General features: G+C 36.4%; 1 protein-coding gene across 2 annotated transcripts in view; it reads right to left on the bottom strand.

Annotated features, from left to right (window-relative positions):
• The window catches only part of mdga2a (MAM domain containing glycosylphosphatidylinositol anchor 2a), a 129,693-nt gene extending 109,108 nt beyond the window's left edge, over window positions 1-20,585 (bottom strand). For both annotated transcript variants that reach the window (XM_079633633.1, XM_079633634.1), the window contains exon 1: window positions 19,704-20,585. In XM_079633633.1, coding sequence (XP_079489759.1) covers window positions 19,704-19,776 — 73 coding nt within the window. In that variant the 5' untranslated portion in view covers window positions 19,777-20,585. The remainder of the gene's footprint in view (window positions 1-19,703) is intronic.
• Between the last annotated feature and the right edge of the window lie 960 nt (window positions 20,586-21,545).

The following is a 21,545-nucleotide window of genomic DNA, read 5'->3' as shown; positions in this document are numbered from 1 at the left end:
CCATAGATAAGTCATGGATACATATTTATTCCTTTAAAACTGTACTAGCAGTACTTTCAAGACCATATTTGTAAGGCGTAGTAGTTTTCAATTAACGTTGACCTGGAATAGGTCATGAGCTGCCAGAAGTAGCACACACGATTAAAGACTGAATCTGGTATTTACAGGACAGAGGGGTAAACCCTTGATTTTCTCCCTCCAAGGACATATAGTCGTTCTCTAGCAATTCAATTTACACAAATTGAAGTCATTCTCTTTTTTTTTATTTTTAAATTTGCCCTCCAGAGTAATGAAGCAGATAAAATGGAAAGGCAGAAAGCATGAGTCTGTAGATGGAGAATGCCATTACATTGTTGTCCGCTGACATTCTGTCCTAGAACTGCACCTAAGTACTTTCATTAGAGCGATACTTAATGTAATAGTGCCATAAACTACTCAAAAGTTAAAAGTATCAATTAGAGCACCTCAAGAACAGCTCCTCGTGCCAAATTGGCCATGATGAGAGTAAGTGGAAGCCTCCAAAGAAAGTGTTTTATTCTCAAGTTACTCTATTCGCTGCAGTCACAGCATCTAGTGATGGGCCTAAGAAATGTATTGTTGCTTTCTTTTAAAGTGTCCCATTTGCTCAGTAGGGGTGAGCGGGGCACAACCTAACGTGGGACTAGTTGTAACACACATGGTTTAAAACTTTCCACAAATGCCAGCATGATGAAACTTAGTGTATTTAATTAGTTGCCATATCAACACTATGTAGAGAAAAAGAATGCGCCAAAATTTAAAAAAAATCTTTGGAAGATATCACTGAACCTTTATTCAAAAGCTAATTTCTTACTAAAAGGGGTGGTATAATGCCCCTTGTTACAATAAGTAAAAGAAGTCCCTGTTTTCCCCAGAGTGTGTATGTGAAGTTTTAGCTCAAAATACCCCACAGATAATCTTTTGCAGCATGTTAAAATTGTTCCTTTTTGAGGGTCAGTAAAAACGCGTCGTTTCGTGTGTCCCTTTAAATGCAAATGAGCTGCTGCTCCCGGCACAGAGGGCGGAGCTTCGAGAGAGAGAGAGAGCGAGAGCGAGAGCGAGAGCGAGAGAGAGAGAGAGAGAGAGAGAGAGAGAGAGAGAGAGAGAGAGAGTGAGTGTGTGAGTGTGTGTGTGTGTGTGTGTGTGTGTGTGTGTGTGTGTGTGTGTGTGTGTGTGTGTGTGTGTGTGTGTGTGTGTGCGTGTGTCTGTGTCTCCGATTACCTCACGCTGACAAGCACTACAATGTCAGAAACTGTTCTGCCTTTAAACTGGAGTCTGACAATGATGGAGACTCAAGAAGAAGGGACAACATGAAGAATGCAACTGGACATTTCTGAATGGTTAGTTGATGAATTTATGTTGCTGATGTGGAGTTAACTATCTTCAACTAGCATATTCGGTCATGATAATCTATTAAATTGCTTGTGTGGGAATTGTTGTAAGATGCCTACAGAATGACATGCTATTGCATTTGTGGTACGTATGGATTGCAATAAATGTGAAAAGACGGATGCGGGGTTTATGCAAATTTTAGGGTTGGTGATGTCACTAACCCTGGAGGAATGTTGTGTAGTCCCTACCACCCGGTGTTGTAGTCCTTAAAAAAATTATTTATTTAAAAGCAAATATCTTCCTTTGCTTTGAACTTTGAGCGTTGTAACTGCAGATGTTGTTTATGCTCAAACAGCAACATTACACACTAACTAAAGTTAGAAAAGTGAAATCATAATCAACCACCCCTTTAAGTAAATTTTTCATCTCTGATTGTGTGTTTATTTAAAATTAGACAATTATGATATTATTTTAATCGTATATATGTTATTTAAAAGTTGAGATAGTTCATAATGCTGATTTAACCAGCAGAAGACACTAGCCAGGTTTAAATCTAAGTAGATGGGAAAAGTTGAAACACTGCGTTACAATGTGCAATGTGTGTATGAATTCTATTGAGAAATGAGAAAAAAGGTGAATAAAGACTGAGTCAATGTTCAGAAATGATTCATTATTATTATGTTTTGAACTATGCTGTTTGTTGTCAAACTCAAAAATTACTATCTTTTTAATTATTAAAAAATGCTATTGTTTTATATGAAAAAGGTTAATAATTGTATTTTATTGACAAAAGATTTTAGTTTGTCTTGGATCATTTTTTATCAGATCAGATAACATTTGAAGCTGTCATATCTGGTCATGTTACAATGTGCCCCTCACATGTTATAACATCTTTTCACTTCCAAACTTTCGGGGTAAATCAGGAAAAAGTATACACTGTATTAGTGAAACAAAACCACATAGTTATACAAGAAATTAATGTGGGAAAAAAAACAAATCTGAAGTGAATTAACACAAACTGAAAAAATCTAAAAGTGTTAGGTTGTGCCCCGCTCTCCCCTAGTTGTGAGTGATTTACTGAAAAGCAAGTGGGCACTAGTCATAATCGAATTACTGCTTAATGACATTTGCTTGCCCGATCGACTGCTGATACAGCATGTTGGCAGAGCGTTTCATTTAGTTGTATACTGCACTCTTTACAGGAAGAGGTAAAGTTACCGTCAATCAAGCGTATGCTAGCAAAACAAGATGGAACCATAGCTCAGATAACTTAGATTTCTTGCCAACTGTGGCATATATTATATATATATATATATATATATACGGAATTTTGACATCATTTTGTGTGTATGTGTCTCAAACGCTCCGTGTGCGCGCCCTTTGGGTGTGTGCGGCTGTGCTGTGCACACAGATAACACTGGATTGATGGTAAAATTGAGCAATTAATCCACAACAGCTAACGCAAGAGTGAAACCCAAGCGCTGAACACTGAAAGGGCGGCATATATTTTTGGCCGTTTTTCTCTTTTGGCCAAAAAAACGAATAATAATTTTCATCTTCGCCGTCCGAGAAATTGGTGAATCCCTATTTTTGCTGCTTAATATTTTTTGTTATAGATTTTTCCTAGGATTCGTTGATGGACATAATATATATATATATATATATATAAATAAAAAAAACAGCATTTCTTTAAAATAAAAATCTTATTTTTACATTATAAATGTCTTCACTGTCACCTTTAATCAATTAAATGCATCATTGCTGAATCTAATATACATTTTTCTTTAAAAAAACAACAACAACAACAATATACGTACAATGGGTTATCTGGGTCTGTTTTGGGTGGGTTTTAGTTCCGTTTCCTAGTTTTTTGTTTGTGTCTATGGGTTGTCATTGAAATACCAGTGTATTTAAGCTCTGTATTTCCTTCAGGTCATGGTTTGTTCTCGTCTTATACACACGATTGTTCTGTTCCTGATTTCTACTTGAGGGCGTTTCGTTTTTTGTTAAATAAAATCATAACTGCTGCGTAGTGCGTATAGATCCGTTTCTCATCTTTAGTTTCAACCAAAGCTGACACTAAGTGCCAATAATATACAGTAAATATAAAAAACAATTGTAATTATATGGCCCTGGTCCTGAGACATACACAGGTATGGTAGTAAAAAACAGAGGAGAACAAGATCCGAAGGAAGAGAAAGAGAAAGAAAATGAAAATAACATTCTTTTGAGAACAGGCCTTTAGGCGGTCTTCACTACCAATTTATTTGTCTAGTAATTATGCTGTGCTATCTGTTTTTGTTTTCTTGTTTATTTCTTTGGTTGTCAGGAGAACTCTTTGTCAGGCTATGTCAGTGTTATCCTAAAAAGGATTCACAGTAGGGGGAGAACTGGGAGGTAAATTGAAACAACACCACGAGAGTCTTGCATTAGAAAGCAGTAATTTCAGCATCTGTAATGAAGTGTTTAAAGTGTAATTGTGCTTGGTTCACCAAAGTGTGCTCCTATTGCACAGCCTTTCGTTTTTTTGTATCGTGTTCAACCATCATAAGCACATTTTGCATTTTCAAGAATCTCATTTAAAACTGGGAAGAACTTTAAAGCAATAACATTACACACTGCACACTGCTCATGTAAACCGGTTGGATCTGAGGGTCAACATAATTGTGCCCAGTTCATTAATTAAAACTTGCTTTAAATCGTATGTTATCTTCTCTGACCATCTGATCTCAACCCATTCAGGGTGTTCGTGAAACTAAGCAGAGAAAAGAGAACACAGCGGTGCTGAAAATGGCAGGGGCGACTCATTGAAATACAGCACTTTGCTCTCCTTTTCATATGCTAATTCCCTGCAAAGGGCAGAGATGATGAGGGCAGTGTTTAAGAATAATGATGGAGAACATTTGCCCTCTTTGGACCACAACCAATCTGACGCCCTTCTGCTATTTTCATCACATGTACATTGTCTTAAAATGTCATCTCCAGCACATTACCGACGCAGGGTAATTTGCTTTGCTTGGAAACTCGTCACATGTTCGCAGTGAGCAACGGCAGACAATGAAAAAGTGAGCTTCACCTTTGAGAGTAGTTACTTTTGAGCAGAAGCAGGTCATGAATTTTTTCAGAATTTCACTTTCTTTAGCTAAACCGGTTGAACTGTTTTGAGAGTGCAAGTGCTTTATCATGTCAGCAACATCTCAACAATATCTCCTGATGCTATGATGCTACAGTGTGATGTTCTTTTCAAATACAGAATCCACTCCATTCATCATGACTATAAAAAAAGGTGTTTTTTTGTTGTTGCTAACTCTATATTAAACAGCTACATCGTTCAAATATGGGTAAACAAAGGACAACATCTTACTCTTTCTAAATATGTTTATTAATGTCTTTATTAAAAATAATGATGCCCAAACCAGGGCCAAACAAAGCATATATTCTAATAATCTATCTTTTTGCATGACATTTTTTTACATTCAGAAGAATATTTTGCATTTAAAATATTGAGTTGGAATTTCTCACCTTAAATGCAGGTCAAAAACTTTATTTCAGTTATTTATAAATAACAAGTACCCTTAATGTAGAACCTCCTGTTCCCTTTAAAGTGTCTAGGGAACAGGACTAAGGAATTTCTATTTCTATTCTATTCTACTTGCATTCTGAATCTTGTTCATTGAGGATCTTGTTCATGATGAGGATCAATATGTTCCAGGCATAGTCTATTCTATTGCAGTGTAAAGTGCTCCACAGAGCTCATCTTAATGCCTGATTGGCAATTTTTTTCCAGACAGGAGTGACGCCTGTAATCTTTGTGAGCAGTGCTCTAGTCTAGACCAGGTAGCATAGACCCCGACCCATTGACACCCCTCTTCGGCATTTCCTTGAGACCTGACCTAAAGGGTTAGTTCACACAAAAATGAAAATGATTCACCCTCAAGCCATCCTAGGTGTATATGACTTTCTTCTTTCAGCCAAACACAATCGGAGTTATATTAAAAAAATATCCTGGCTTTTCCAAGCTTTATAATTAACTTAGATTTTGAAGCCATTTTATGAAAGTATGATGTATTGCGCCAGCAGAAACGAAGAAAAACTTTTGATGACGCTTGATGTAAAGCAAGTCAAATTTGTAGTTTTCTTATGTCTCATTAGAACTACAGAAATGCGACCCGATCTGGCAATCTTACATAGTGTAGTTATAGCAGATAAAGGGCCGCAAAGGGGAGGCATAAGTGTCTTTCACCCTGTTACGACTTGATGAACCACTGAAACAATTTTGGAAACTTCCTTAGTTTTGCTTTAAATGGAAAGTCCATCAATCTGTATTTTTTTCGATTTAATTAATGCAAAGTAATCTTTTGTCTTGGTAAATACAAAAAAAAAAGATTGGGGGTAAAATATTAGTTGGATAGTTGGAATAGTTGGATAAATTAATCAATCAATTAAGTTTGGTTTTTCGGTACTTTGTAGAAAAAGTTTGAGCAAATCTGATTGATTTCCAACCAGGAATACAAGAAAATTTCACGGGGAAACATTTAGGGTAGGTTACACGACAATGATGTACTAACAACGGTTTTCGTGTAAAGACGACGTTGTCAAAATGATCCCCACAGATCCGCGAAAATTATTAAAAACGTTGTGTTATGCTGCCAGGCCAGTGGTTGGCAAAGTCACTTTGCAAAAGAAAAAAAAAACGACATGCTATAGTATAGACTGAACACGTAAGATGCATGCACATGATGTCACTATTTTCACAAATTAGTATGTTTTTTAGTTTACACAGAGAAAATAACAGCATCGTTTTCAAAAACATGCACGTTGAACCCTGTTTTCAAAAGTTTGTGTTTTCAGGCCCCCAAAATGCTGTTTTTTTAAAAAATATTTTTAAGTATTTAGCTGAAAACGGTGTAAATGGCCCCTTATGTTTGCTTTGTTAACCCTATACTGTCCAACAGAAACTATGACTAAAAATCGAAATATTAGTGTAACGGGTAATCTATGTTTATGTCTGTTTTGGGTGGGTTTCAGTTCTGTTTCCTTGTTTTTAGTTCATGTCTATGGTTTTTCATTGTTTGAATATCAGTTTAGATACCGTAACTATTATACGTCTCATGTTTTAAGAGCGTTCTGTGTGATCATCCCCTCATGCCTGTAAGAAGAAGAAAAAAGTAACTAAAATAAAACTCAAGCTCTTCTCCTCATCCAGGTGGATGAAGAAAACGGCTCTGCGATTAAAGGTAATTTCCAATGATTTTACCGGTATTTTGGTATTGATGTGTGAATGGTATTTTACCGGGAAAAAATATGGAACACTGTTGCTTGTGTGAACAGTGCATTTATGTATTTACCAGAAAAGTAATTGTGGTAATTTTACTGTAATTTACAGGGATTGCTGTGTATTTACCAGAAAAGTCATTCTGGCCATTTTTCTGTAATTTACCAGGATTGCTGTGTGCAGTATGGTAACTATGATGTGTCATGTTTTAAGAGCAACACTGCGTTCTGTGTGATCATCCCCTCATGCCTTTCACTCAGAAGTAAAAAAAAAAAAAAAAAGTAATTCAATTAAACTAAAGCTCTTCTCCTCATCCAGGTTCCGCGTTTAAATGTAATTTCCGATGATTTTACCAGTATTTTGGTACTGATGTGTGAACGGTATCTTACCGGAAAAAAATACGGAACTTGTGTGAACAGTGCATTTGTGTATTTACCAGTAAAGTCATTCTGGTAAGTTTTCACCATAAAAGGTCTTTTCACACTGCGCTTACCCCGGGTTATGGTCGTTTTAAACCTAGCTGTTAACCCCCGGTAATGGAACGTTTCACACTAGTAATTCAGAAGCGGCGTTATCTATTGGACTGAAGAAGATAACGTTTCATTCTTACTTTTATAGTTCGAAAGTCTACTCAGGATAAACGTGATAGTAAAGTCAGTAAAATGACAATATGCTATGATAATATGTGCCGTGCCATGTCTTTATGTAAACATATTGTGTGTGGCGTTCGACCAAGCAGTGACATTGATACTGCAAATATGCAAATAAGAATGTTAACCTTGGGTTTATGAATGTACAGTGTGAAATGGCAGCATATGAATACCGGGAAAATTATCAGAAGTGTGAAACATGTGTTAAAAGACCCTAAATAAAGTGAATCATCGTAAAAAAATTTTTTTATTTTTATAATATTAATGACAATACTGAATGAGGGCTGTGGGGTCCATAAGAACAAAAAGTTGGGAACACTGATCTAGCAGATTAGTGTTAATATTTTTTATTTTTTTGTAACGAAGAAGATCAGCTAATTTTTCACATTTATTTCTACTTGCGCTAGAAATAGGTCTTTAAACCATGAATTAAGGATTTAAGAACATGACCGGAGATCTGTACAATAATAATATAAGAATAAGACTTTCTATGTTATCATTTGGAGAACAGAACCACTTATACTGCATTCATCTAAGATCTAGGTAGTTCATCTCAGTTCACTACAGTTCACCATGAAGTTACATCTTAAGGCGCATTCATAATTCATAATCTTGGATCATTCACTTTGATCTCACAGAAAACCCAATTACTATTCTAAAGGAAACAATATGATCATAAAGATAACAGAGTGGCAAAAAACCTTTGTGGAGGAATAATTTATGAGGTGCATCACAAACACAAATCTGCATGTACACTATCAAAGTTACAGTAAGTGCTGATGCAGGCACGCAGGCTGTTTTTCATTATAGAGCATAAATTCACACTCCAAAGACCAGCTGAGGAACAACTGCAGTAAATAACCGCAATGGCTGCCTGGCCAAATAGAATGGTATATATTAAGTAATAAAAAATAAAACTCAGAACAGAAAGAGGGTTATTTGTTGTTTTTATAATGTTTATTTATTTTGCTTGTGTTCTGACCTCTAAAAAACTGAGTTTGTATTCGACATTAAGGCAACACCTAATATGTCTATTTTAAGTGTTTCAGTTTGCTGTTTTTAAAAATATATATAATTTATATTTACATCCTACGTTTTAAATATATATATATATATATTATTATTTTTTTTTTTTTTTTTTTTTAAAGATAAGGTTGTTACGTTATATTATAGATTATTTATTTTGTTTGCATTCTGATCTCAGAAACGTTCATGCAGTGTGTGGACCTTAAAAAAAAGTACAAACCTACAGAAGTACTTGATTTTTTAATGTTCTTAAGTATTAAAAGTAAAACGTACTGATCGATGAACGTTTATTTTGTAATATTAAACTGGCCCCCAGACTGAGCCTGGTTTCTCCCTAGGTTTTTTTTCTCCATTCTGTCACCATTCAAACGCGCATGCCTATAGAATATACACGTAATATACCCACGTGCATGGCTTTACCGGTTTTACAGATTTACGTTTTTTTTAAGTTTACGCAGAGAGGATAACGGTATCATTTTCAAAAACTCCTTTTCATAAACTTGCACTTCAAACAGCCAGAAAGAATCCATCAAAAGTTTTCTGTTTTCAGTTGAAAAATTTTCGCGTAAATATTAATACTAACCCTAAATTAATAACTAGCCTAACTAATGATTTTTAAACAGAAAGGAATAGCGCTTAACTTCCTTAAGGACAATAACTTTCTACTAGAGATGCTGTACAGCCAAAACAATCTTTGTTGCATTAATTTCCTGTTATCACTGTAAATCTGCTTTGAAACAATCTGTATTGTAAAAAGCGCTATATAAATAAAGGTCACATGACTTGTATACCTTAAAATGTATAATTTTATACTATATTTTATATTATCCTACTGCTAAAAATACATGGGGGATGGGGTGGGGGTGTTGCTGGGTCTGACATCATTATGAAGAATTATTATGAATTGTCAAGTAGCCAACACTAGTCAGTAAGGAAGATTAGTGGATGCAGATACTGTACATATATGTATTGATCTGTAAAACAGAAGTAACTTTTATTTTAGAACCAAAATTTGTCATACACTATCAAAACATTAAATATATTAAAATATTAATTTAGGTTTCTGATACTTCATGTGTGCAAATGTAGACTTGGAAATTAAGCTTTTTCCCGTAGTCGTTTAACTCGCGGTAACAGACAACGGTTATTTTGCCAAGAGATCTCTTATTTGGTTTTTATATGTGTGTCAAGACATAGGAGAGAAAGACAATTTTCTGGAGAGATGGAAAGCGTTCTGTTATCAGCTCCACAGTGGAAAATAAAACCATATCTGTACCGCTAAATCGGATCGGCACGCAATGAAACAGTTACAGTAAGCAATGAGAATGGTTTGGTCCGACAGTGAAAAAGCAACTTTTGTTACAAACGATCAAAGCTGAATTATCTAGTACTATAAAGCTCTCATTATTTGTATGAATTTATATTTTAAACGGGTAAAATATATTAAATCAGAAAAATTCAACAAAACGAAGCATTTCACTTTCATGACCTACTGTATTTTCATAACTCTGACAGCATTGCTTAATAGAGCCTTGCTCATGTCGGTAAGCTGATTTGATATTTGATCATGACCAGATCTGTCCAATCCCAAATATACAGATTACTTTTGATCTCACTAAGATGCTAAGAGAAGTATTATTGTCTGGCGTAATCATATTTTGTGCATCCATCATCATTTTGCTTAAAATCAAGAGAAAGAGGAAACTATTACAGCCTCTGCCTGACTCTGTCCTGTGTACAGTAACATCTTTTTCTAAATGTATTTACAATGATCATTTTGTTGGCTTGATTGGTTTCTTTATAATGTCCTTGAGATTTCACCCAATTACAGAGAATGAATGGATTCCTGCATACAATCTTCCACTGGGATACAATAACAGTGTTTTCTGCAACACCAAATCCTAGTGCTTATGTAAAAACAATGCCTACATAAAAGAAAAGGCAGAAACATATTAGCATGAGACAGACAGGATGCCACGACTTCTTCGAAAAATCTGTGAGCATGGCCTTAAGTTAACCGACTTTCAGCTTGTGAAATTTTAATTAAGGAGAGCATCCTCACACAAGTCATGGTAACTCTCAAGGTAACCTGCGGCACAGGCCTACCAGACTTTCACATCTAACGACTAGCCTCCTCCCAACAAAGATAAACGATAAACAATTCATATCCTCTCTGAATTGAGAGATATTTTTTTATCAGTCGTCTATGACCTGAAATGTGGATGTCAGTCATCCGAGACCGTTCCGAAATGTCTTCACGTTTTCAAAGGAAGTGAAACCTTCTCGGAAATCAACCCAAATAGTGCGGTGAACCACAAAATGAAGCCTGCCCGCATTGCTTGCAGTAATGTGCACTACTTTATACTCATTAGCACTCATTAACACTTATTAACACTCATTCTCACAAAATCTACAGCTAATGGCTTGATAAACGTAAGCGGAGTGCCTCCGCTAATAGAAAAACTCCAAGGGTCGATGCATAAAAATTTACAGATTTTCACGTCGACAAATGTCGCTTACATCTGCCCTGAAGGTTCACTGATGCAGTTGCAAAACTCACGTATTTCCATGAATGTTTAATGAGTTTAAACTGCAAGCTATTTTCATTTAACGTGAAACACAAAAGTCTATAAATGTAGTTGAGAATGTTTGTTATAAAAAATAGAGAGCAAATATCGTTCCAAATCAATAAAGCACCATGGGTAGGTAAATAGCTCCCAATCTCTTTACACTCTTTTCATTTCCCTTGATTGGAATAAATAAAAAAGAGGTCAAGAAATAAATACAAGCCTTACAAGGAACACTTATTACCTTAATATAATGATTCTACCATAGTTCAAACCTCATAGCCAGTGCCAAAGGGGAACACAGATGTGCAGAGAAGTTTTTTTTTTTTTTTTTTGCACAGGGCTCAGCAGGAAATGGTTCTGTAATAATGCTTGCTGTCCTCAGAGACCTTCACTGAAGCATTAACAATGTGAAGTCCAAGGTCTTGCTGAGGTTATTTTGTGCTGTTCCATTGGTTGTTGGAACATTCTTTGAGTCCACACACACAGGTTTGATCAAGGCACACTCACTGTTCATGCATAGTTCAGCAAAGCTCTTGTCAGGAAACATCTACACTTGACATTTTTGAAGAATATATGAGTGGTGCTTGCCTGTGCAAATCTTGCCTCCTCGGTCCAGTGGGTTGTGAGTGGTTTAAAGGGTGTTGCTCTGCAGTTGCTAAGGTGTTCTGGGTGTTCAAAGTTTTTTTTTTTTTTTTAAAGGATAATTTTTTTCTTAAAGTTTTTTTTGTTTTTGTGCCAGCTTTATCAGTTGCCAGGCAAAACAAAATCTAATTACTTGGTAAAGTAACATCATAACTCATCTCATAATTTGAGGCATTTTAAATGTATTCTTATTTATTTGTTTAATTATATTACTATTTTAAGGGAGAAATAAGCATTTTTAGGTTGTGTTCACACTTGTAGTTCGGTTCGCTTGATTTGTTTAGTCCAGACCAAAAAAAAAACAAAAAAAAAACATTTAGTCCTGGTCCGCTTAGCGTTCAGATTGGCATTTTTATTACCGAACCTAAAGGCATAGATAGGGATACGTTCAAAACCTGATTTTTTTGGCTTTTGTGACATATTGCCTATTTTGAGACGGAACTTAAAAACTCTAAAACAATGGTGTGTGCTGCTGGGATAAATGCGCTTAACGTATTTTGCCCAGAAGAGCATGTAAAATGAATAAAAGAATCAAACAGCGGCATGAATCCCTCTGCCACACACACACAAATGATCTGCTGTGAGGAGACATGGTTCTGATGCCTGTCCCGGACTGTGATGGGCAATATCGTGATTATGACGAGAAAAAACAGGTATGTGTGAGCATTCTGTCCAGTTCTTTTACAGTACATGTCATGTTATTCGAAGTACCGTACCAGAGTTCGTTTGATAGTGGACCGAGACCCATCTTTTCAGCAGTCTCGGTCCTCTTGTTTGGTGCACACCAGGGTTTGGATGGCAGCGTTCAAACTTATTCAAATAATCTGCATAAACAGAGCAATCACACCAGGGTTCGTTGTCTTATCTTCGCTTGTCTGAAACCAGTTTCCTTAGGAGGTCCTAAATCTAAATAATTCTGTTCTAAATCATTTGGCTTAATGTTATGATGTCTTAGAATGACTAACTAAATAAATAAACTTGGCAAAAAGGTTGCTTCTGGACATAGCCCACATTTTTAAATAAATAAACTGGGCAGTAAGGTAGCTTCTGGACATAGCTCACATTTTGGATGTCTTCCTAATCTAACCCATCTGGTTTTCATCAGCTCGATTGTAGAGTGCTCCATGACCTCAATCAGATGTGTCAAATAAGGGATTCATACAAAATATGCAGTGCTGAGCATATTCCAGATACAGTTAGCGAGTAGATTTTGACTTTACTTTGCAGTAAGACATTGTAACCTTAAACCATCAGTTTCTGTCAATCACCATCTGCAAGAGGCTATTCGGTTCAGAACAGCTATACAAACCAGTAAGGATGGAGCGACTACCAATATGATAAATATAGGATGGAGATGTGAAAAGCACATCTTGAATATTGTGCATTAGTGATTGTCATGTATTATATTAGCAGTAAAAAGTTAATTATGTGAGACGAATATGCTATAATTTCACAATGCGTAGGTATATGGTAATTATCACCTGTCACATGCAATGTACAGGATGCCATCAGTAGTACATTTAATGTCCAAAGTGTTCTTAAGGGAATACACAGTTCTTTTGACTGATGTCTTTTGTTTTTACGGTTCTGTATGGCACTTTGTGAGTCACTAATCTTGCCTTTCTGCTTTCAGGACTTTAGCGCACACTGGTCCTCAAGAGAGGGAGGCATCCATTGATTATTTTTTCCCCATTTTACTGTACGTACAGCCATTAAATATGCATTAACATATGCATTTTACCAAATCTCAGCACTGTTTTGCTATTATTAGTCTTTGCCTTTTCGGCTCAGTATTATTCTTGGCCACTATAACTCGCCCTACATGAGCAACAATGATTTCTTTCAAAACGGCAATGTGTTGCAGTAATGCACTGCATGGTTAATTATCCACCTGTAATATGAAAAAAAGTACAAACCACAGGAGCAGAAAGCCTACAATGCACTAACACACAAAAAAGTATTACAAAGGAGGAAAAAAAAACTGTGGTCCTCAGTATGAAAGCCTAAAGCCCGCTAAAACCTTCCAAAATGAACTTGACAGCTAAGCAGTTTTTGCTGTGTCACATCTTTAGAAAACTATTCGAAGAATAGTGTAGCTATATTACAAGATTTGTGCAAGATGGTACTACACAAAAGTGTTGTAATATTTATATGGGCCCCAAGTGAAACTGGCAAATCTTTATAAACGAGTGCCAGTGGATCTGTGGTTCTCAAATGTTTTTTCAAAAACAAGTAGTCAAAGCCAGAAGCATCCTGCCTATTCAAACAAGCCTGTAGATATTTTTGAGCCATGCATTTTGAATGCAAATTCCAACATCAATTATTAGCATCTTTAATTAAGTCACACGACACGATTATTATTGCAAGTAGAAATAGCATCAAAATGCTGTGGCGAAAAACGCTCAGCAGAAAGTGTGCCAGTCAAATCAAGTCACACCTTCTGCAGATCAATCGCTTTCAACAGAAAATTCTGTCAACGTCTAACCATCCACATGCCACTCAAAACTCCTGAGATAAGTTTCCTTATGGGACACAAGGATCTGTTTTTATTTAAATCCCAAAACTGCTTTCCATTCAACGGAATTTAAATGTGTTTGAATTTGCTTGTGTTTATTAAAAGACCGTTTTCCCGCCACTCATCTGTTTCCTTGGTAACCTTCATTAGTTCACCTGTCACACCTGTCTACCTATTTAGTCTTGTCAGCTGTGTCTCGTTTTCCTGATCTGTTTCCTCATGTATTTAAGCCCTGTGTTTTGCCTTGATCATGGTCCGATCTCTGTCCTACTAGGTGTGTGTGAACCTTCTGCCTGTCTGTACCTGTTTGAATTATATTGTTAGTAAAAGTTTGCATTTGAACTTTTGATTCTCCCTCGTCTTCTTCTGCACCACACTGTGACAGATACATTGATTTAAAAGTGATAGTAAAGACATTTACACTGCTACAACAATTTCTATTTTAAACAAATGCTATTCTTTTGAACTTCCTATTCATCAAAAAATCCTGAAAAATATTATCATGGTTTTTCAACAACAAAAAAACATTAATAATAATATTCATCCTTTCTAAAGGATCATGTGTTAATGAAGACTGTAGTGATGGCTGCTGAAAATTTAGCTTTGCTATCACAGGAATACATTATATTTTACAATATATTTAAATAGAAAAGTTATTTTATTATAAAAAATATTTCACGGTATTACTGTTTTTGGATATTTGATCTTGAAATCTTACCGACCCCAAGCTCTCCCAACCTGCATTTCTGTTTAGCAGTTGTGTTAGGTTTGTTGTACGTTGCCTTAGTCTTTCAAAGTTTACAGAACATGGCACACTAAATGTGCTACACAAACCGGGAGTGGAGGGATGATAAATAATTCAGAGAAACGTGTAAAGAAGGTTGTTGTATTCCACATTAACAGTAATGCTTAACAACCGTAATGTGCATTGTACATCCCAAGGTTACTCGGCTGATGATTGTTACCATGGTGTAGAAAAGCATGTAGATGGACTGGAGTCATTTACCTTTGCACAATAAGACCCATCGCATAAAGATCTACATTGTGGCCTGCAACATATGCTACAACTCAACATCATTCACAAGTTCAACCGTTCCCCTTTAGAAATTGCACTTGGAAATGTAAGAGAATTTTTTAATATTGTATAACTATTTCTATACCTTTTTAATGTCTGCTTGTACGAGGTGTGAATTATTTACAGTAGAAGCCAGAGGAACTGAGAATGGCCCTTTCACAGTGGTCAGTCCAATCTAGAGGAAACTGTCACAGGCAATTGGTTAACTCTGTTTAAAGTCCAACATTACACAACAGGAGACTGTCAGTATGTGTGACCATATGGTATATTTTAGATGTAGAAAAATGCAGCCATACATTTTAATTAAACTATTAAGGTATGTACTATTTCTAAAGTAAAAGCAGTGCTTGACCTCGGTTTCTGAAGTGTCCAGTCTTCATAGCAATGTTTGAATCGATGTACAATGAAACTAAAGCAGTCTGTTGTGGCCAGATAAGCAGAATGCATTTGATTATTCTGTCAGTGTTCGTAAAATATAAGCAATTCTTCTATGGACAGATGGGATGTTGAAGCTAAAAAATACTTAAATATCAGCAGCTCGGATTAACACTGGAAAAGCAGAGAATGGACGCATTTAGCTGAAGTGTGTGATACTATCAGCTGACCACTTAGTCAACTGTCTGTGACAGATATGAGCCTGGAATTAATGGAGAGGCTGCATATGAAATATGAAACAGAGAGCCATCACACAGGGTATAAATAATATAAATATCAGAAAAATATCCATATATATCCAATCAAAACATGCTGACATTAGATCCAACTGTGGGCCAACAGTTGTACTGAATTACACGAACTAAAAGCTTATCGACCTCTTAGATGTCTTACTATCAGAGCCCTCTTTTTCATTTCGGCCTAAGTGGCCTGTTGGGATGCTGTAATATAGTACATTATTCTTGCTGTATAATAAAACATTTATTAGTCTTTCCAGTTAGCATCTTTATCAAAGTTGATTGAGGTGTAATTCTTATTGACTTCCAAAAGGAAGAATAGTTCAGGTATTTTGGGGGATTTGCATCTCTGTGCACCAATACGTAACAGCGCCACTGCCTTCTTAATATTTTCTCTATTATTATAAAATCAGTGCAAGTAGTGTAAAGCTAACCTGAAAGTCCACTCTTCAAATGACATGTCTTGTTAAACATATCTTTTGATCAGGCAAATGCAACAAGGGGGAAAAAAAGAAAACAGTTGTCATGTGAACACCAAGAGAGCAACATTAATTGAATAGGAGAGTGATATGAGTTAAAGTCCGCGTGAACCGGAAGTTGCAAACGACTTTTCTCAAGTGTTGTGACGCATTTCCGAGTGAAACGGAACATTGAACAGAGGGCAGGGTTTTACTTTAGCGCTCCTCCTCTCCATCTCTCGCCCATAGCAGAGTAACGGTTTGAGGGGAGTGGTTAAGAGATTAACCAACCCAAGTTGTCAAACCTACGTCATCAGAAAAAGAACCATTCCAGACCCGGAAGTAACTTTTCAAACTTTGATTAAAGATAACTTCGGCAAGCTATTTTTTTCTGTGTATTAACTTGCACGGATTAATTGTTCACCACAAGACTAGTAATATCCGCTAACAAAGTAAATAGGGTCAATTTTGATTTCATGCCGACTTTAAGCATATTTGAAGTTGAAAAGAACAGAAAAGACATGTTGCTACATAAAGGCAGTGTGCAAAGGTCTGTTAACTTTTTTTTGCAAATCCTCCTGGTTAAATGTTTTAGAAAAGACAAAATACAAAAGACCTAACTGTTGTCCTCACTTAAAAGGTAGGTATGAGCACTCCAGACTCTACCATGCTCAACTTTAACGATAACCACCTTACTAAGTAATGTGCACCTCGTAAAATGCATCAGAGACTCACTGGAAATGATAGAGGAAGATAAAAATTCCATGAAATCAAGGCACCTCTATCCACATTACCAGCACTGATCGTGGGGGTAAATCTACCGAATATTGTAGAATGGGTTAATTGCTGCAAACATCAAAAGTATGTATTTTTTCTTCACAAAAACAGTAGGGCATACAAGTAGGCGAATTGGGACGCGGCGTTCCTGTCACTCCTGTCACTTTAACTTCCAATTCAAATACCAACTCTTGAAATGAAAGGGAGCAAATTCTTTAATTGTGGTAAACGTATTAATCCGAAACATTTAATGATCAATGTGTAGGGGTGGAGGATACAGATGTAGAACGGTGGCTGTTTGAATCCTGTTGAAATCTGTAAAGGAATCTGCAGGAATACCCATCACGTTTTACCGTGCAGCATCCGTGGAGTAAACTAAGAGAGCATGAACCAGCATCCAGCTCCAAGAAATGAAACACAACCCACAACAGTTCAAAATTTGCACAGGTCATTACACAGGAATCATTTGTTTGTTCATATGCCACTTACAAATAGAAAGCAAGCCAACCCACTGAGAAACATGAATATAAATCACACCATTTGACCACTGAATGTCAACTAAATATCACAGATCCCAGATTATCACATCTGGCAAGTAACGTGCCATATTTAATATGACATAAATCTAATCTGTATAAGGAAAATTAAAAGAATAGCCTGAGGTTATCACCAACTGTCTACTCTAGGGTCATCATGGAGTCCACAATATAAATAAATGGATAAATGTACATTTAAGTACTTAAAATAATGGACCACCTGTCCACTGTGCTTGACTTCAGGTGCTCACAACCAACCTGTAGCAAAAAATTGCACTGATTCTTGGCCTTATTTTCTTTTTTTTTACCAATCCAAACAGTCTTCCATTAGGTAACAGTAAATCTGCCCTTGTAATCCATGTGACGTCAGCTAAAATCAGTCTCCCAGCCGATGCTTTATAATGTAGGTATAGCCTTCATCCCATTATAACCAACCCCTTGTAATATTCTGTATGCAGAAGGACACTGAACCGTTTCTATGTAGATTTCTATGGCTGAATGGTTGGCATGAGCAGCCTAACCCAGTTTTAACAACCTTTTTAAATTTAACAACCTTACATATGTAGTTACTGCAAATCACAATTCACAACAAATGTGCGTTCATGGCCACCCTTAACATTGATAGTGATAACTATTACAACTATTTCCTTGATTGCCACTGACAGCAAAATAAATACATATAAAATGGCACTGTAACTTATATAAATTACATTGGGGAACATTAGGAAAAAATGGGGCTAGTTGTCACACTTTTTCGTGTAAATATTTCTAATGTACAGTATATCTGACTGTCAATTCTGGCTACAAAATAGCTATTCAACATAGCTACTGTATTTAGGCTAGCTAATTGAGCTTAGAGGACAACATTAATAAAATATTCAGTTTAAAGAGGTATTTGAACACATGCTATAGAGAAAGATTATATATCTTTAGAATAGTTTTTGATTCAAAACCTTAGATACAGTCACTGTAAAAATGTTAGATAAATAAACGTGAAAATACTGCACCAAAAACCTGTTACTGTAATTAGTTAAATGCAAGTTATCTTAGTGCATGAAGTAAAACTAATATTATGTTTATATAACAAATGATAGTATATTATATTATGAATTGTGATATATTTTATAACAATCCATGAAATTTTTCTATAAAATATTATAAAAAATGTGATGTTGAAATGAAGTAAACCGTATGAATTACCTCAAACAAAAATATTTAACAAGGTAATAAGTAATAGGCCTACACATTACAATTCATTATTAAAATGATGTTGTTTATAAATAGAAAGCATGAGTAGTATGTGTATAAAAGTATCATAAAGTAAAATATTGTTTACACGAATTAATCGCCTTATCATTTTTGGAAAAGAGATTGGGAATCATCACATTTACAGATGTATTTAAAAAGTTTCATCTTATTTGTATCGGTTATGCACATTGAATCTGCGGTATTTTATATTATTCAGTTAATGTTTACTGCTTTGTTTTGTATGTGTAATTCCAAATGTTCTGTATTGGGTAAACTATGCTCTGTCTTTATGTATTAACAACCAGCTGCTGGAAAAGCCACTTTTGATTATCTCCAAGTCATTATGGGTCGTTCTGTACCACCTGTGTCATTAGCTAATTGTATGAGCCAGTTCAGTAACATATAGGCTACAGGTTTTAATAGCGCAAATAAGTTGGTATATCAACATTATATAATTTAACGATATATAGATCTGACTGCTTGAATTATAAAAGTCAACAAATTGCGCGCACAGTGTAGCCCTTGTGACAACTTTCCCATGTGTCAAATAGCCGTCTAGTCTGCCCATATAGCCTACATACTTTGCAGCAACGTTTACCACAGTGAGCTTTATGTGTTGATCAAGCAATGCATCTCCTAGTGATAAAGACATTTCAAAACATCCTATCAATGACGCTTATCATGCATGGCAACGTAGCCTATTTCATGCATAAGCCCATATACGAGGCAGACTGGGGCCACAGGCTACCCCACAGTGCACCTGTAACGCAGGAACTGTCAATTGACATGTGAGCTATAGGGCCTACATCACACTGGATATCATTGAGAATGAACATCCACATCTACCTCGCAAGGTCACGACAGTTCTGTAAAGGCTATAGTACGTAGCCGCTACGTCTGTTTGTCTTACCGTATATTCCCTGGCAAAAAACGCCTTCAAATAGTGCGGCCAGTAACCACAGGAGAGCAAAGATAATATCCATCTTTAGGTTAGTCTGAACATATCCAGCTCCTCAGGCGGAGAACAGTTGAAGGCAGTACGTGCAGTCCAAATCTCCCACCTCGCGTGACCGTATCATCAAGAAACAGCTGAAGTAGTGTCAGTCCGAGATGTCTCACAAGTCATGTCTTGCCAATTCAATGCAGATGTTCTCACCGAATTGGTCTAGGCGGAGATATAAATCTGTGACAGATAAGGAGGACCAGCATCAAACCTTCAGAGCGGGTCTCCTCCTCACACCTTCGCCGGCATTAAGCACCGACGCGGCTGGCGAAAGTAAATGACAGCGCCATGGGAAACACGCGCGCTATTAATCGGTTACGCGCGCTGGCATCCACCTCTTCGACGTTCCCAAAAGATAATACTGCGGAATTTAATGCGAAAAATAACCAATAATCGACGAGACCGCCTCTCTCATCCCTTCGTGGTTTCAGGATGCCGGTGAGGCAGAAAGGCACGCCGAAAAAAAGCTGCTCCTTGATGCTGATGGGAGCGCTACTATAGTAACACTATGAGTCTTCGTCTCCAGCGGATAAACAGATGAATCCGCTATTTCATTAGGGCTGTGTGGGCCAGCTTTACTTCTCGGAAGTCTTTGGTCCCGGCTTGAAAAAAAAAAAAAAGAGAAACAATGACACACACACGGATGTGTCAGGTCAGGTTGCCTATATTCAGGATAAACCGTAATTTAGACTGGATGAAATGTGAAGGGTGGTCGGGCACGCTGCGCCATACGTACTGCGCTGGAACGCCGGAGCCCAGCTGGCTGACTACGTCAAAGAGCGCGTGAGTGAGTGAGTGAGCGCGCTCGGATCTCATTTGTATGAGAAGCACTCTCGCGCTGAGAACGTTCGCAGCAGAGCAACGTGAACTTCATTATAAATTAAAGGCCGCTGGTCTAAATGGTATACGTGCTTTCTGACGTTTGTTCGTTCGTTTGCCTTATTCTCTCTCATTGAAACGGAAGATGATGTAGCTGCTTTTAATTTCGCTGCTCACCCTCCTCCCTTGTCGACTTTATAACTATCAAATGAATGATTTTCCCTTCCATTATCAACATATCAACCGCAACAATGCCAGTAGATGCGAGGCTATTCTATTAAACATTTCACCATTAAATCAGGTGATGTTAATATGACAATATATTCGAGCTAATACAATCTGTTACTGTAAAACGAACTGATGATGATGACACAGGTGGTACAAGAAAAGGCCACATATTGACTCACAAGCAACCGTGAAAAATCAAAGAGTTAACATTAACCAAACTAAAATACCTCAAAATACTCAACTGTACATAACATAATAAGAAATAAAAATTATATGATTTTACAGAGAATTCTGAGAATGGACATTTTACTGTAACATTATGTAGGCTAATTAATTCACACTTTTTAAAAATAAACAATTTACAAGTATACATTGTACATTTATACATTTTAGTAATAAGTATACATATTGCCTTTTTTATTATTATTTCTAAACTTTGTCATGTTTCATAAACTTTTATGATATTCAGTGTTTAATAGGTTACTAACTGTTATTTAACACTTTACCAGAAGTGGGCCAGTGTTCCAGGAGCCTTGAACTGAAAAGCAAACTTCTGAAAATGTAAATATACAGATGAACAGCGAATGTGTGCAAGTAACATAAAACCTAATAAACAATACATTGTGCCCCAGGGTCTCGCGTGACTGTAATCCTTGATCACGGTAACTCCTGTTCATGCATCAGCCTGATCAATCAATAATG

Source organism: Phoxinus phoxinus (genome assembly GCF_949152265.1).
Source record: "Phoxinus phoxinus genome assembly, chromosome: 13".
Taxonomy (NCBI): domain Eukaryota; kingdom Metazoa; phylum Chordata; class Actinopteri; order Cypriniformes; family Leuciscidae; genus Phoxinus; species Phoxinus phoxinus.
This window is presented reverse-complemented; position numbering and strand designations above follow the sequence as displayed.